Source organism: Lithobates pipiens, unplaced genomic scaffold (assembly GCF_037356315.1).
Source record: "Lithobates pipiens isolate NorthernLeopardFrog02 unplaced genomic scaffold, aLitPip1_a1.2 Scaffold_30, whole genome shotgun sequence".
NCBI lineage: Eukaryota > Metazoa > Chordata > Amphibia > Anura > Ranidae > Lithobates > Lithobates pipiens.
In genome coordinates this window covers 56,970,979-56,986,715 of record NW_027507791.1, presented here as the reverse complement: position 1 = coordinate 56,986,715, position 15,737 = coordinate 56,970,979, and the positions used below count along the sequence as shown (strand labels likewise).

General features: G+C 43.9%; 1 protein-coding gene across 1 annotated transcript; it reads right to left on the bottom strand.

Moving 5' to 3' along the window:
- Positions 1 to 2,293: 2,293 nt before the first annotated feature.
- On the bottom strand, positions 2,294 to 13,849 carry LOC143942874 (olfactory receptor 5V1-like). The gene is made up of 2 exons (XM_077464278.1): positions 13,112 to 13,849; positions 2,294 to 5,109 (listed from the first exon to the last, which is right to left on the bottom strand). Exon 2 carries the CDS (start codon positions 5,095 to 5,097, stop codon positions 4,156 to 4,158), a length of 942 nt encoding a protein of 313 aa, XP_077320404.1. The 5' UTR covers positions 5,098 to 5,109; positions 13,112 to 13,849; the 3' UTR covers positions 2,294 to 4,155.
- Positions 13,850 to 15,737: the final 1,888 nt, after the last annotated feature.

Below are 15,737 nucleotides of genomic sequence, written 5' to 3'. Positions count from 1 at the left end.
ATGTAAGGAGCATTCTTCTCACTGACCACCAATGTAAGGAGCATTCTTCCCACTGATCACCAATGTAAGGAGCATTCTTCTCACTGATCACCAATGTAAGGAGCATTCTTCTCACTGACCACCAATGTAAGGAGCATTCTTCCCACTGATCACCAATGTAAGGAGCATTCTTCTCACTGATCACCAATGTAAGGAGCATTCTTCCCACTGATCACCAATGTAAGGAACATTCTTCTCACTGATCACCAATGTAAGGAGCATTCTTCTCACTGATCACCAATGTAAGGAACATTCTTCTCACTGATCACCAATGTAAGGGACATTCTTCCCACTGATCACCAATGTAAGGGACATTCTTCCCACTGATCACCAATGTAAGGAGCATTCTTCTCACTGACCACCAATGTAAGGAGCATTCTTCCCACTGATCACCAATGTAAGGAGCATTCTTCTCACTGATCACCAATGTAAGGGACATTCTTCCCACTGATCACCAATGTAAGGAACATTCTTCCCACTGATCACCAATGTAAGGAGCATTCTTCTCACTGATCACCAATGTAAGGGACATTCTTCCCACTGATCACCAATGTAAGGGACATTCTTCCCACTGATCACCAATGTAAGGGACATTCTTCCCACTGATCACCAATGTAAGGAGCATTCTTCCCACTGATCACCAATGTAAGGAGCATTCTTCCCACTGATCACCAATGTAAGGAACATTCTTCCCACTGACCACCAATGTAAGGAACATTCTTCCCACTGATCACCAATGTAAGGAACATTCTTCCCACTGATCACCAATGTAAGGAACATTCTTCCCACTGACCACCAATGTAAGGAGCATTCTTCCCACTGTCCACCAATGTAAGAGATGCTTTAAAAGCCGCTACAGGTCATCACCTTGGGGTTAACCGTGAAGAATGGCCTAGAATTATTTCTTTCAGTCCAGCGTGCATGGCGATGTGTAACATGTAAAGAGGAGATTGAGGGGGGATATAATCAACATGCATAAACACATAAGTGGTCCATATAGTGAACTTGATGTTGAGTTATTCACTTTAAGGTCATCACAGAGGACAAGGAGGCACTGTTTACATCTGGAGGATAATATATTTCATCTCCATATACGGAAAGGTTTCTTCACAGTAAGAGCTGTGAACATTTAGAATAGATTCCCCAAGGAGGTGGTTCTGGCCAGCTCAGTAGATTGCTTTAAGAAAGGTCTGGATTCTTTCCCAAATGTACATAATATAACTGGATACTAACATTTATAGGTGGATATAGCATTCTGTATATATGGAATTGTATATATATATTTTTTTCCTTTTATTGGTTGAACTTGATGGACTTGTGTCTTTTTTCAGCCAGACTAACTACATTCTATTACCAAAAGTATTGGAACGCCTGCCTTTACTTGCACATAAACTTTAATGGCTTCCCAGTCTAATGCCTCATACACACAATCGGACTTTCCGACAACAAAACTGTGGAATTTTGTCTGAAGGGTGTTGGCACAAACTTGTCTTGCCTACACACAGTCACACAAATGTTGGCCAACAATTATGAACGTAGTGAATTACTAGACGTACGACCAGGGCCGGACTGGTGCATAAAAACCAGCCCTGAAAATAATTTCATAGCAGCCCCAGTGGAAATTGGTGGGTTGTCAGCACCCAAGCTACTTTTCCAGCAGTGAATTTTCATGGTGTTCATTTTGGCTATGCTCTTTATGTTAAAATTATCATGCTGTATGTTTTATGTTTTATGTCTTAAGCAACTGATTGTCTATATCATTACTAATTTACATATGTGATTTTATTGTATAGTGTCATTTCCTCCGGACTATTCACCCTGACGAAGGGTCGCAACTTGTCCTGAAACACATTGGGCCTTCCGGACGTCTTATGAGAATCATCACCACCAACACCATTATTTTATTGGTTTGAAATTTGTGATTAATGCATATTATGGAATAAACTATTTTTATTTGATTATTACTATAGTCCCATCATTTTGGGGGTATGCCCTTTTTCTTTGTTTATTATTAGAGGGGGTGTCTCGCTTGCTGATTTGCCTACCTGTATGATAATCTGAGAAGTATGGGATAGAGTTAAAAAAAATGCTGGGTGTCTCATATCCCACTAGATACACTCCCATATGGGAAAATGATAGACTTTCTCAAATTTCGGCTCTAATGCCGCATACACACGATCGGAATTCCGGCCAGAAAAAGACCGATGAGAGCTTTTCATCGGAAAATGCGACCGTGTGTATGCTCCATCGGAATTTAGCTGTCCGAATTTCCGTCAGCCAAAAATGTATAGCATGTTCCGTTTCCAGACGGAAATTCAAACAAAAATAAACAATAAACAAAAATAACCACAACAATTTGGAAAAAACAAAACATTTTTTTACTTTTTACTATAATACATATACATATATATGAAAAACCTTGAGAGTTTACAACCAATTTAACAACCGGTAATTGCAGCTATCAGTGGGGAAATCCTGCTGACACCTGAAAAAAAAAAACTCGAACCTGAAAGCATCAGTTTCAGGTATCGGCACATTTGCACGGGTACCGATGCTCATGCAAATGCTTAGTATCAGCACCAATACGCCCCTTCCTAACCAATGATTCCACAAAGCTTCTAATTCACTCCCTGGTTATCTCTCGCCTTGGCTACTGCAACTCCCTCCTCATTGGCTTACCTTTAAATAGGTTATCCCCCCTTCAGTTCATCATGAATGCTGCTGCCAGGCTCATCCACTTTACAAACCATTCAACGTCTGCTACCCTTCCCTGCCAATTCCTCCACTGGCTTCTACTCACCCAACAAATTAAATTCAAGATGCTAACAATAACTTACAAAGCCCTCCACAACTTGGCCACCAACTACAACACAAACCTGGGCTCAAAATACCAACCAAACCATTTTCGCCATTCTTTCCAAGACCTCCTGCTCTCTAGATCCCCTATGTCACCCCTCACCCCACACCTGCCTCCAGGAATCCTCCAGAGTCTCTCCCATCCTCTGAAACTCTCTACCCCAATCTGTCAGACTATCTCCTACTCTGTCCACTTTCAGATGATCCCTGAAAACTCATCTCTTCAGAGAAGCCTTTCTGGCCCCCACCTAACTGTACATTTATCTTCTCCATCAGCCCATTCCCTACAGTTATTACCTTTTGTATCTCTTAAACCTTCCCTCTTAGATTGTAAGCTTCAACGAGCAGGGCTCCCTGATTCCCACTGTATTCAATTGTATTGTAGTTGTACTGTCTACCCTCATGTTATATAAATCCTGTATTATAATAGTAATAATACTGATACCAGTATAGGTATTGGTGGAACCTGAATAAAAAGGCTTACCTATAGGTACAATAAATATCTCCTAAACATGCGCTGTTTAGAGATATTTACTCTGACAGCAGCCGGTGACATCACTGGCACATCACTGGCGCATGCACACTGGGCTCTGAATGGACTGTGCCATCCATTCAGAACTCTGTGCCACAGCCATAACTCCTGTGTGCATGGGGAAGTGCACGCTCCAGTTTAGAATTACTTAAATGCACCTCCCAGAGTCTCAGCTGTGCCCTTGCTTTGTGGCGTACTTGTAAGTAACCAGGGGGATATGCAGCTCTCTCTGCAAGTGAAAAAAAAGTTTTAAATACGCCCCCTTGATATAATTGATGAAGATATGCCAAACCATGCATTGCCCAATGCAGACTATCTGGTAGGTCGTAGAAGTGTGGCAAACGGGGATTCAATTATAACAGCTGGTTGGGGGAACAGAGGTTCTTGGCCTCATCTAAAATATTTAAGCAGTGTGTAGAAACCCGCAAAGAGGCCTTTAGAGTTACTGTCCCTGTAGTAGTGTTAAGTGTTTATTTGTAAATACGATTACACTAAATCTCAAATGAGGAGGCCATAGTGGCTGTGTTGATCTGCTGGTGGAAAAGCCACCAGTGGATATAAACCAATTGGGTGGCATAATAATAAAGTCGCAAAATAGGCAATGCCAGAACTATCTTTTTTAGTGGCTCTTGCCAATGCTTTAGTTGCCTTGTTCTCTTTGTCAGCTTAATATTACATTACATTTTGCAATGGACTGTGACCTCTAGTGTTAAATGTAGATGTCTAGATCAGAATTTGTTTTTAAAATTTGATTGCCTAAGGATATTCTTTACTATGGAACCCTTAACATCCTTATTCCGTATGCTGTAGATCATAGGATTTAGCATTGGAGTGATCGCTGTATAGACAATAGACATCGCCTTATCTGATTTAGAGAAAGATGAGCGAGGTCGTAGATAGATAGACATGATGGTCCCATAAAAGAGGGTGACAACTATTAGATGTGAAGCACAAGTAGAGAAAGATTTTCGCCTCCCTTGTGAGGAATTTATCATTAAGATTGTGGAGATAATACGGGCATATGAGATTAGAGTCAACAGAAAAGCGAATAAAGCAATGATCCCTGCTGCAATGTACATTGCTAACTCGTTGAGTCTTGTGTCTTTACAGGACAAACGTAAGAATGGAGGCACTTCACAAAAGAAGTGGTTGACATGGTGGGACCTGCAGTAGGGCAATTGAAAGGTGAGGATCACCTGAATTGTGGCATTTACTACGCCACCACTCCATGCTGCTAATGCTAAACCACTGCAAAGCTTTTTGTTCATGATAAGGTTGTAGTGCAATGGTTTACAAATTGCGGCAAACCTGTCATAGGCCATCACAGCAAGCAATAAGCATTCCGTTGCTCCAAGAACTAAAGAGAAGAACATCTGGGCTGCACAGCCATGTAGGGAAATACTCGTGTCCTTGGAGAGGGTGTTGATTAAAAGAATTGGAACAATGGAGGAGGAGAAGCAAAGGTCAATAATGGAGAGGTTACTTAAGAAAAAGTACATGGGGGTGCGTAGTTTTGGGTTAATCTTCACCACAAAGATCAGAAGAAGATTTCCTGATAAGGTAATTAGATATACCACTAGGATAGAGAGAAAGCAGACCATCTGGAGGTCCGGGTCACTAGACAGCCCAATCAGAATGAATTTTACAGACGTTTCATTTGTGTGTTCCATAAAATGTACCTGCTAAATATAAAAACAAATAATTAAAGGTCGCAATGTACATTCAAAAAGAAATAAGAGCAAGATATTAGAAAACTAAAAGTTCTACTCCCTCAGCGCTCACGGTAAAACATAAATTGTAGCTGCTGCTATATTAATCAAAAAAGCACTCAAAAATGGAGCCCAAGACAGTCACCAAATGGTGAAGCGCACTAAGGCCCTAGCAGCGCTTTATTGTTTTTGAAACTTAAACATCCAACTGTAAGTTTAAATTTGAAATGTGATACAAAATATCAAACTGCACCCAGTAAGAAACCTTATAATATATATAATCAATTTCAAACTGAAAACGTAAATGGTATCACATATGCCAGAAACACAAAATATAGTCCATTAGTATATTGAATAATAGTTCGTATTCAGCACAAATCCTGCCAGTATAAAGTGCTGTAAGTCAAAAAGTGGCAAAAGTTGCTAGCAGATCGTTCAACTTCACAGTAGTCCACCACCACACGTCCTGTGCAAATCCCTATAGGTTATGCACTTACCAGAAAACCCTGGTTTAAAAGCACATCTCATATCACCGGAAGACCGATCGTATCATTAGCTCTCACGTATAGCAAGGCATCGGATATATCTTATCGGCTGTATAATAGCCACTTTTTGACTTACAGCACTTTATACTGGCAGGATTTGTGCTGAATACAAACAGCCCCAGGGGACATGTAAACATTTTTTTTTTTTAAATGCCCATTTTTTCAGTAGCTGTGATTTTAATAATGCATAAAGTGAAAAAATAAAAGTGAAATATTCCTTTAACCACTTGCTTACTGGGCACTTAAACCCCCCTCCTGCCCAGACCAATTTTCAGCTTTCAGCGCTGATGCACTTTGAATGACAATTGCGCAGGCATACAACACTGTACCCAAATGAAATTTTTATCATTTTTCCCCCACAAATAGAGCTTTCTTTTGGTGGTATTTAATTACAGCTCGGAGTTTTAGTTTTTTGCTAAACAAACAAAAAATGATGCAAAAAAAAAAATCATGTTTAATAGTTTGTTATAAAATTTTGCAAACAGGTCCTTTTTCTCCTTCATTGAAATGCACTGATGAGGCAGCACTGGTGGGCACTGATAGGCACAGTTAAGGTGGCACCGATAGGCACAGATAAGGCGGTACTGATAGGCACAGATAAGGCAGCACTGATGGGCACAGATAAGGCGGCACTGATGGGCAAAGATGGGCACAGATAAGATGGCACGGATGGGTGGCACAGATGGGTGGCACGGATGGGTGGCACAGATGGGTGGCATGGATGGGCACGGATAGGTACCACTGATAGATGGGACTGATGGGCACTGATAGGTGGCACTGATAGGTGCCTCTGATAGGTGGCACTGCTGGGCACTGATGGGCGACACTGCTGGGCACTGGTAGATGACACTGATGGGCACGGATATGTGGCATATGAGGTGCAGCACTGTTGATGAGGCAGATTGTGGGCACTGATAGGTGGCACTGTGGGCACTGATAGGTGGCACTATGGGCACTGATGGGTGGCACTATGGGCACTAATGGGTGGCACTATGGGCACTAAGGGGTGGTACTGATGGGTGGCACTTTTACTTTATTTAGGTGGCACTGGCAGGGGGCAGGTGGGCACTGATGACTTGGCCGTGATCGGGACTGAAGTCCCTCTCACGGCCGCTGGTGATCGGCTTTTTTTTCTCCTCGCTGTCAGCACGAGGAGGAAAATAGCCGATTACCGGCTCTGTTGTGATCATATGATCAGCTGTCATTGGCTGACAGCTGATCACGTGGTAAGGGGTCGGGATCGACCCCTTGCTTCGATCCGTGATCAGGCGAGTCTCATAGACTCGCTGATCACAGAGCGCGCCGACTATAGTATGACAGTGACTATAGTATGCCTGAAAAGTGGCACGTTTCCTGTGTTTAGAACAGTCCCTGCACAAATTGACACTTCTAAAGGAATAAAAGTAATTTAAAACTGCTTGTAATGTAATGTCGGGTCCCGGGAATATGGATGAAAATTATTGAGAGAAACGGCATGGGTAAGCCCCCCCAGCCCATTACCAGACCTTTGGGTCTTGTATGGATATTAAATGGAACCCCGAACCCAAATAAAAAAAGGAAAGGCGTGGGGCCCCAGATCCGATATACTATCAACAGCAGTATACAGGGGGTCCAAACAAGACAGGGACTGTGTAGGTTTGTTCTTAAGTTGAATCTGTTTGTAATTTGGAACAGGTACATTTTGTAAGTGTACAGTAGCTCCAGCCAAAAAATAATAATTTTTAAGCTTTTTGGATAACATAGGGAAGGATTATCACCCCTGTATAATTTGTTTTGCTGTCTGTGCCCCTGTCCAGAAGATTTCACCTCACTTTCTGTCCCAATGACAATTGGATTTTGAAAATTTGGGGTTATTAGGGAAACAAGGATTGGTGATAAAGCATCAGTGGAGACACCTTTTTCCTTTATTAACTCTTACAGGAGAGAATTTCCCTCCCTAGGGGTAGATTTCCTCTCACTCAGTGGCGTAGCATGAGGGGTGCGGAGGGAGCCATGGCACTGGTTGCAAAATTTAGGGGGGCATCATCTAGTGTCAGTGTCACTCCGTCCTATGGATGGTGTCACTCGCTGCACTCCAGCCGCCATGCTGTGTATAAGGGATGGGCAGCGGCTGCCCGATGATTGGACGAACAGGTGTTATGTGCGGTGGCAGGGGCTGGGTTGCTCTGGGAGTCCCACCTCTGCCTCGCTGTGTGAGCCCTCACTGACGTCTTCTCCTCCTCCGTGCTGTACTGGATTCTCAGTTTTCCCCATTGTGGCAGCCAGTCTGGCGGCACCTGCTCTGACCCACAGGGCAGCACATGTGATGACCAAGTCCTGTCTTCCTGACCAAGTGAAATGTGGTATGCGACACAGATGTACAGTACAGTCACATCGTTTACACTACTACATACATACACAGAGCACCACCATCTCCCCCACTAATCTCCAATGTCCCTCCTGTCTCCCCAATGTTCCTCCTGTCCCCCCAATTATGCCCAATGTTCCTCCTGTCCTCCCACTTAACCTCAATGTCCCTCCTGCCCCCCCAATATCCCTCATGTCCCCCCAAATGTCCCTCCTGTCTTTCCAAATGTTCCTCCTCTCCTCCCACTTATCCTCAATGTCCCTCCTGTCCCCCCAATGTCCCTCTTGTCCCCCCAATGTTCCTCCTGTCACCTACTTATTCTCAATGTCCCTCCTGTCCCCCCCACTTATACCCAATGTCCATCCTGTTCCCCCAATTATGCCCACTGTTCCTCCTGTCCCCCCAATTATCCCCAAATGTTCCTCTTGCCCCCCCAAATGTTCCTCCTGTCCCCCCAAATGTTCCTCCTGTCTTCCCAATGTCCCTCCTGTCCTCGCAAATGTTCCTCCTGTCCTCCCACTTATCCTCAATGTCCCTCCTGTCCCCACAATGTTCCTCCTGTCACCCACTTATTCTCAATGTCCCTCCTGTCCCCCCCACTTATACCCAATGTCCATCCTGTCCCCCAATTATGCCCACTGTTCCTCTTGTCCCCCTAATTATCCCCAATGTCCCTCCTGTCCCCCCAAATATTCCTCCTGTCCCCCAATGTCCCTTCTACCCCCCCCCCAATGTCCCTCCTGTTTTCCCAATGTCCCTCCTGTCCCCCCAATGCTCCTCCTGTCCCCCAATGTCCCTCCTGTCCCCCACTTATTCTCAATGTCCCTCCTGTCCCCCCACTTATACCCAATGTCCATCCTGCCCCCCAATTATCCCCAGTGTTCCTCCTGTCCCCCCAATTATCACCAATGTCCCTCCTGGCCCCCTAATGTTCCTCTTGCCCTCTGCTTATCTACAATGTCCCTTCTGCCCCCCCCCCACTCATCCCCAATGTTTCTCTTGTCCCCCCAATATTCCTCCTGTCCTCCCACTTATCTTCAAACAACCCCCTCCCCCCACTTAGCACCAGTGTTCCAACTCTCCCCCAAGTTAGAAATTAGCGCATTGCCCCCCCGTTTAGCACCAATGCCCCATTAACTTGGCACCAATATCATAGCCCATATCCTCTCTTTGCACTAATGCCCCCTATCCCCATCTAACATTGCACTCCTACTTTGTTGTAGCTGCTCTTCTGTAGCAACCCCTCTGTCTGATACTTTGTAGGAGGGGAAGAGAGGATTTGTGGGTGAGAGAAGAGCTCTTACTGGAAGGGAGGGTGTAAACTGTCCTGTGAGACATGCATTTCTGAGCCCTGCAATTTGTACATAGCACACTCATGAACGCTGCAGTGCGCACTCTACGCAGTGCACTTCTGAACTCTGCTCACTCTGCATATCGCACTTCTGAACTCTGCTCACTCTGTGTAGCGTACTCCTGAACTCTGTACACTCTTGAGCTCCTCATTCTGTATATAGTGCACTCCTGGACCCTGTACTGTGTACCTAGTGCTCTCCCGAACTTTGCACATGATCCACAGCCACCTCCTCCCAGCCACGCCTAAGTCAATGGGTTTCTGGGGACTGAAAACGATCCCTTGAAGACTGCTGCTGATGCTGAGTGCCAGGCTCCAACTCCATGCTGACACAATCCTCATCCTCTTCCTCCTCCTCCTCTTCCTGTGTGATCGGCGGGCCCGCAGGAATACTGTCTGGATAAAGGGGGTCTTGAGAGGTAAGAAAGTCCTCCTCTTCCTCCAACTGTTCTGCCTCAAGTGCCCTGTCCATTATTCCATGAAGTGCGTGCTCTAACAGGAAGACAAGAGGGACAGTATCACTGATGCATGCACTGTCACTGCTCACCATCCTCATGGCCTCCTCAAATGGTGACAGGACTGTGAATGCATCCTTGATCAGTAGCCACTGGTGTGGCGAAAAAAGTCAAGCTCCCCTGACCCTGTCCTGGTGCCATACTCACACAGGTACTCATTGATGGCCCTCTGCTGTGTGTTCAGCTGCTGCAGCATTGCCAACATTGAGTTCCACCTGGTGGGCATGTCACAAATGAGGCGGTTCTTGGGAAGGTTGCATTCCTTTGTGAAGATCAGCCAGCTGAGCTCTGGCATTATATGACTGGTGGAAATGCCCACAGACTTTCCTGGCCTGCCTCAGGAGATCCTGTAAGCCCAGGTACCATCACAAGAACCACTGCACTACCAAATTAAGGATGTGAGCCAAACAGGGAACATGGGACAAGTGTCCCTGTCGGAGGGCAGAGAGGAGGTTGGTGCCATTGTCTCAAACCACCATTCCTGGCTGAAGCTGGCCTGGCATCAACCACCTCTGTGTCTGCCCCTGCAGAGCTGACAGAATATCTGCCTCAGTGTGGCCCCTGTCCCCTAAGCAGAACAACTCAAGCACTGCATGGCATATTTTTTGCCTGTGTGCTTGCGTAGCCTTTTGAATGCCTATGGAGCTCTGCTGGTTCCAAGGAGAAATCTGCAGAGGAAGAGGCCATAGAGGAAGAAGAAGAGGAGGGGTTGGAGGAGAGAGGTGTGGCAGAATCACCACTACTAGTATTTTGAGGTGTGATGGCGGAACAAGCTCCAACAATACTGCACCCTGTCCTGCATCCTTCCCAGTTGCCAGCAGAGTTACCCAGTGCGCCGTGAAAGAAAGGTAATGTCCCTGTCCATGCCTGCTGGACCATGAGTAAGCGGTAATATGCACCTTACTACTGACCGCCTTGTCCAACGAGGCCAAGACATTGCCTTCCACATGCCGGTAGAGAGCCGGAATGGCCTTCCATGAAAATAAATGGCATTTGGGAACCTGCCACTGAGGTACTGCACATTCCACAAATTCACGAAAGGGGGGTAGAGTCTACCAGCTGAAAAGGCAGCAGTTGGAGTGCTAGCAATTGCCAAGCCAAGCTAGCATTCAGCCACTGAGCATGTGGATGGATGGGACAGAATTTCTTTCAACAGTTTAGCAACCGAGGTAGGGAAATTCGCCTGCTACAAACAGATGTTGGTGTAGCGATAGCAAATTGCCCGCAAGTACTTGGCACTCCTAATTCTACACCTTCATTCCTCTCAGTGCAGGTTTGTGAGAGGACTGAAGGTATAGTGGGGTTGGAGATCCCAGCTGATGAGGAGCAAGGAGAGGTCCGCCTTGTTCTTTGGTGTGGGTCTTTTGAGTACTGTTGACAAAGGACTGCATGGGAGGGCGACATATGTCTGGTCAAGCATGTGCTGCCCAAGCGGCTGCTGTGTGATCTGCTGCACACATATCAAAAAATGCCCACACCAAAGAACTTTTCAAAATACGCAGGGAGTCAGCAGCCCCCTGCATATGCAGAGCTCTGCGATGTGATGCAGTCGAGTGGCTGCCCTTAAGTTGGCCCCTGGAGGGCATCCTGCCTCATTGGAGATGTGCCTCCTCCTCTCTTCTATCAGGCACCCACATAGAGTCAGTGACCGCCTCATCCCCTCCTTCCTCGTAACTGGAGCAAACCTGGCAGTATGCTGCAGCTTGAGGAACATGACTTTCTTGTCCTTCTTGGGCACCCCCTCTCTCTGGGCTCACGTTACTGCCTTCCTCAACCTGGGTACCATCATCGGAGCCTTCAAAACGCTGCACATCCTCCTGCAGCATGTCCCCGACACTGTGGTCGAACAGTTCAGGGGACTCCTCCTCCAAAATTTCTTGTATGACAGAATAAAAATGCAGAAGTGATGTAATGCGTTGTAGTGTATTTGTATTGCATTTTCAAATGACAACTATGCTGATTAAACAAAAATCGTGCGAAATGCATGTCCGAACGGATAATATCGGATGAACTGTCATGATCGGCTTTTGGAAAAACTCTGTACTAACAATCTGATTATCGTACGAATACTTTGAAAGCAGTATTTTCCAGACGATTTTCTGATCGTGTGTACCTGGGCTTACATAGTTACATAGTAGGTGAGGTCAAAAAAAAAAAAAAAGACAAGTCCATCAAGTCCAACCTATGTGTGTGATTATATGTCAGTATTACTTTGTATATACCTGTATATTGCAATTGTTCAGGTGCTTAGCTAATCGTTTCTTGAAACTATCGATGCTCCCCGCCTGTGGAAGGGAATTCCACATCCTTGCCGCTCTTACAGTAAAGAACCCTCTACGTAGTTTAAGGTTAAACCTTTAATGAGTGGGCACGAGTCTTGTTGAACTCGCTTCCGCGAAAAAGTTTATCCCTATTATGAGGTCACCAGTACAGTATTTGTATATTGAAATCATATCCCCTCTCAAGCGTCTCTACTCCAGAGAGAATAAGTTCAGTTCTCGCAACCTTTCCTCATAACCATAACCATAATCTCCTCCATTCCCTTTATTCCCTCCATTTCAAGTACATCCTTCCTGAGGACTGGTGCCCAGAACTGCACAGCATACTCCAGGTGAGGCTGGACCAGATTCTTGTCGAGTAAAGGCAGAAGAGATAGCTACTTGGTTTCAGATGCTTTCCAACTGACATGCAGGAATAATATCAACACAGGAGTTGGAATAATGGCGCGTACACACAAGTGGAATGTCCAACAAAAAAGGTCAGACGGAAGCTTTTCATTGTATATTCCAATTGTGTGTATGCCTCATCTGACTTTTTTTTTTTTCAAAAATTCTGACGGACCTAGAATTAGAACATGTTCTAAATATTTCAGACGGAACCAATTCCTATCGGGAAAACTTCTCGTCTGTATGCTGTTCCGACGGACCAAAAACTATGCATGCTCTGAAGCAAGTATGAGACGGAGGCTATTGGCTACTGGCTATTGAACTTCCTTTTTCTAGTCCCGTCGTACGTGCTGTACGTCATCGCGTTCTTGATGATCGGACTTTGGTGTGATTGTGACAGTTTCAGCGGAATTCCGTCGGAACTCTGTCGGAAAAACCTTACTTTTAGTTTATTTTTGAGTTTATTCAGATGGGAAAACCTGTCGTGTACAGGGCATAAATGTCTTCAAGAATATTTCAAGATAACATTAATATTGAATTTGGAGCTTTACCTTTTTAATTATAAATAAGAAATATAAAGTGCAGAAATTGTGCTGTAACAGATTCTGTAGATTCAAAACATGAATTCCTCAGATTGGGACATTAAACCGGGCCACAGTTTGATGGAAAAAAAATATTCAAAATATATTACACATTGATAATATATAGCAACATCAACATGGGGATATACGCAACAAACACAAATATTGGGAGCAGAAATGGAAACCAGTTGCAAGGAAAAGCCCAGAGCTTTGTCAGACAGATAGAACGTCCAACGAGTTTCGAAAAACAAAATGTAGATCTTCTTCAGGGACAAAGGGCTTGCGGGTTCCAGATCTGTAGCTTATATCCCAAATGTTGATGCTCCACCCATAAAGACAAAGAACATAACTCAAAAATGAAAAGAAAGCTATGTCCGTCAGAGCAGCACTCAAGGAACAGAAAGCGCGAATTACATTAGCCAAGGGTCCGTATATTGTGGGATGATCTTATTATATAACTTAGTGGTATAACTCTATATAGACCATAGCTATAGAGGAGAGGTAGAATAGTACTTTCCACTTGATGCAGGTCCGGTTGATAGAAAGTGTATATCAAAAATGATTAAACCATCCAGAACATCAAGGGTTAAAGATGGTTGTATCCATCAGGCAGATGACTGGATGTGCCTTGTGGATCTTAAAGTTGGAGTCAAAATAATGTGGCTGGAGATGTGGCTGGTGGTGTCTTGCAAGGTAGAGCAGAGCATTCTGTAGATAAACAGTAAATGCAAAGCCTCTGTATAATGGCTTTTATGTTGTATTGTTTTACAACTTAATTGATCCCTATGGGCGATGAATGTGAAAAAAACATGAGAAACTCCCACAGCTGGCAGGTCTCTAGAGCTTTGTAATCTTTCACTTTGTAATAATATCCTTCAGTAAACATGAAACTATTTTTGTAACTAGGTGTAGTGAGACATTTTTGTTATCAATAATATGTTTTTCTGCAAATTCTTTATTTAAAGTGGAAAAAAAAGGAGAAAAGTTATTACTTACTATCTAATATTTATTCCGCACCACATTCCCTAATAGAAGCATTTAAAGATCGAAAAAGGAAGTTTTTGGGGATTTTAAGGTTGCACATTTACAACAAGGATTCATAGAAAAATATAACTTTATTGAAAAACTTTAAAAACAAACATCTGATAATGAATATTTGATAATACAAATTCTCCTGAGGAAGCTACTAATTATGGCAAAACATGTAGAGATCAAATCAGTCTGCACCTGTTAATGTACTGTATTATCAAATATTCATTATCAGATGTTTGTTTTTAAAGTTTTTCAATACATTTATATTTTTCTTTCAGTTCTTGTTGTACATGTGCACCTTTCTTGTTCTTGTTGTACATGTGCACCTTTAAAATCCCATGGCTGCGGGACTAGCGGACCCGATTGCCGCAGGTGTCCTGCGATCGGGTCACAGAGCTGAAGAACAAACCTAAACAAACTTCTCCCCGTGCTTCCCTGTGTGGCTGTCACCAATCGTCTCTTCCCTTTTATAGGGAAGGACGATCAGTGACATCACATGCCAGGCCATGCACCCTACGATTAAAAAAGAACACATAACGTCATACATAACATTACACTGCCCCCTAGTGGTTAACTCCTTCACTGCCAGTGTAATTTACACAGGAATCAATGCATTTAAATAGCAATGATTGCTGTATAAATGACAATGGTCCCAAAAATGTGTCAAAAATGTCCAATGTCGCAGTCACAATAAAAATCGCTGATCGCCGCCATTACTAGTTAAAATAAATATTAATAAAAATGCTATAAAACTATCCCCTATTTTGTAAACGCTATAACTTTTGCACAAGCCAATCAATAATCTTTAATTGCGATTTTTTTTAACCAAAAATATGTAGAAGAATACGTATCGGCCTAAACTGAGGAAAAAAATTTTTTTTTAGAATTTTTTTGGGGATATTTATTATAGCAAAAAGTTTAAAATATCGAATTTTTTTCAAAATTGTCGCTCTATTTTTGTTTATAGTGCAAAAAATAAAAACAGCAGAGGTGATCAAATACCACCAAAAGAAAGCTCTATTTGTGGGATAAAAAGGACGCCAATTTTGTTTGGGAGCCACGTCGCACGACCGCGCAATTGTCAGTTAAAACAACGCAGTGCCGAATCGCAAAAAGGGGCCTGGTCCTTTGGCTGCAAATTGGTCCAGGGCTTAAGTGGTTAAAGTGGTTGTAAACCCTTCCATATACCCAGTGAAGGGACTAGCCTCAGATGATACACAGAGATGAAATAAAACCTCCTACATAAGGTTTACTTGTATATCTGCTGTCTTCCCCTTACTACAGCCTTTGAAAAGTGCAGATCGCATTAGAAATATTTCTTCATTCAGCAGCACATAGGAGTTGGTGGGGAGACACCCACCCCTAGGAGGAAAGGGACACCCCCCCCCCCTTTCCACATAGGCAGAGGAACGAAGGAAGGTGCAGAGCTGTATTTGAATAGACGAGCTCCATGATTATCTCCCTATAAGCTCCCTCCCGACAAATTTTTAGCTCATGTTATCTCATGTGTTGGAGAACCTGTCAGAAGCGACTCATGCTGATAACAGAGGAACGAAGCACTAAA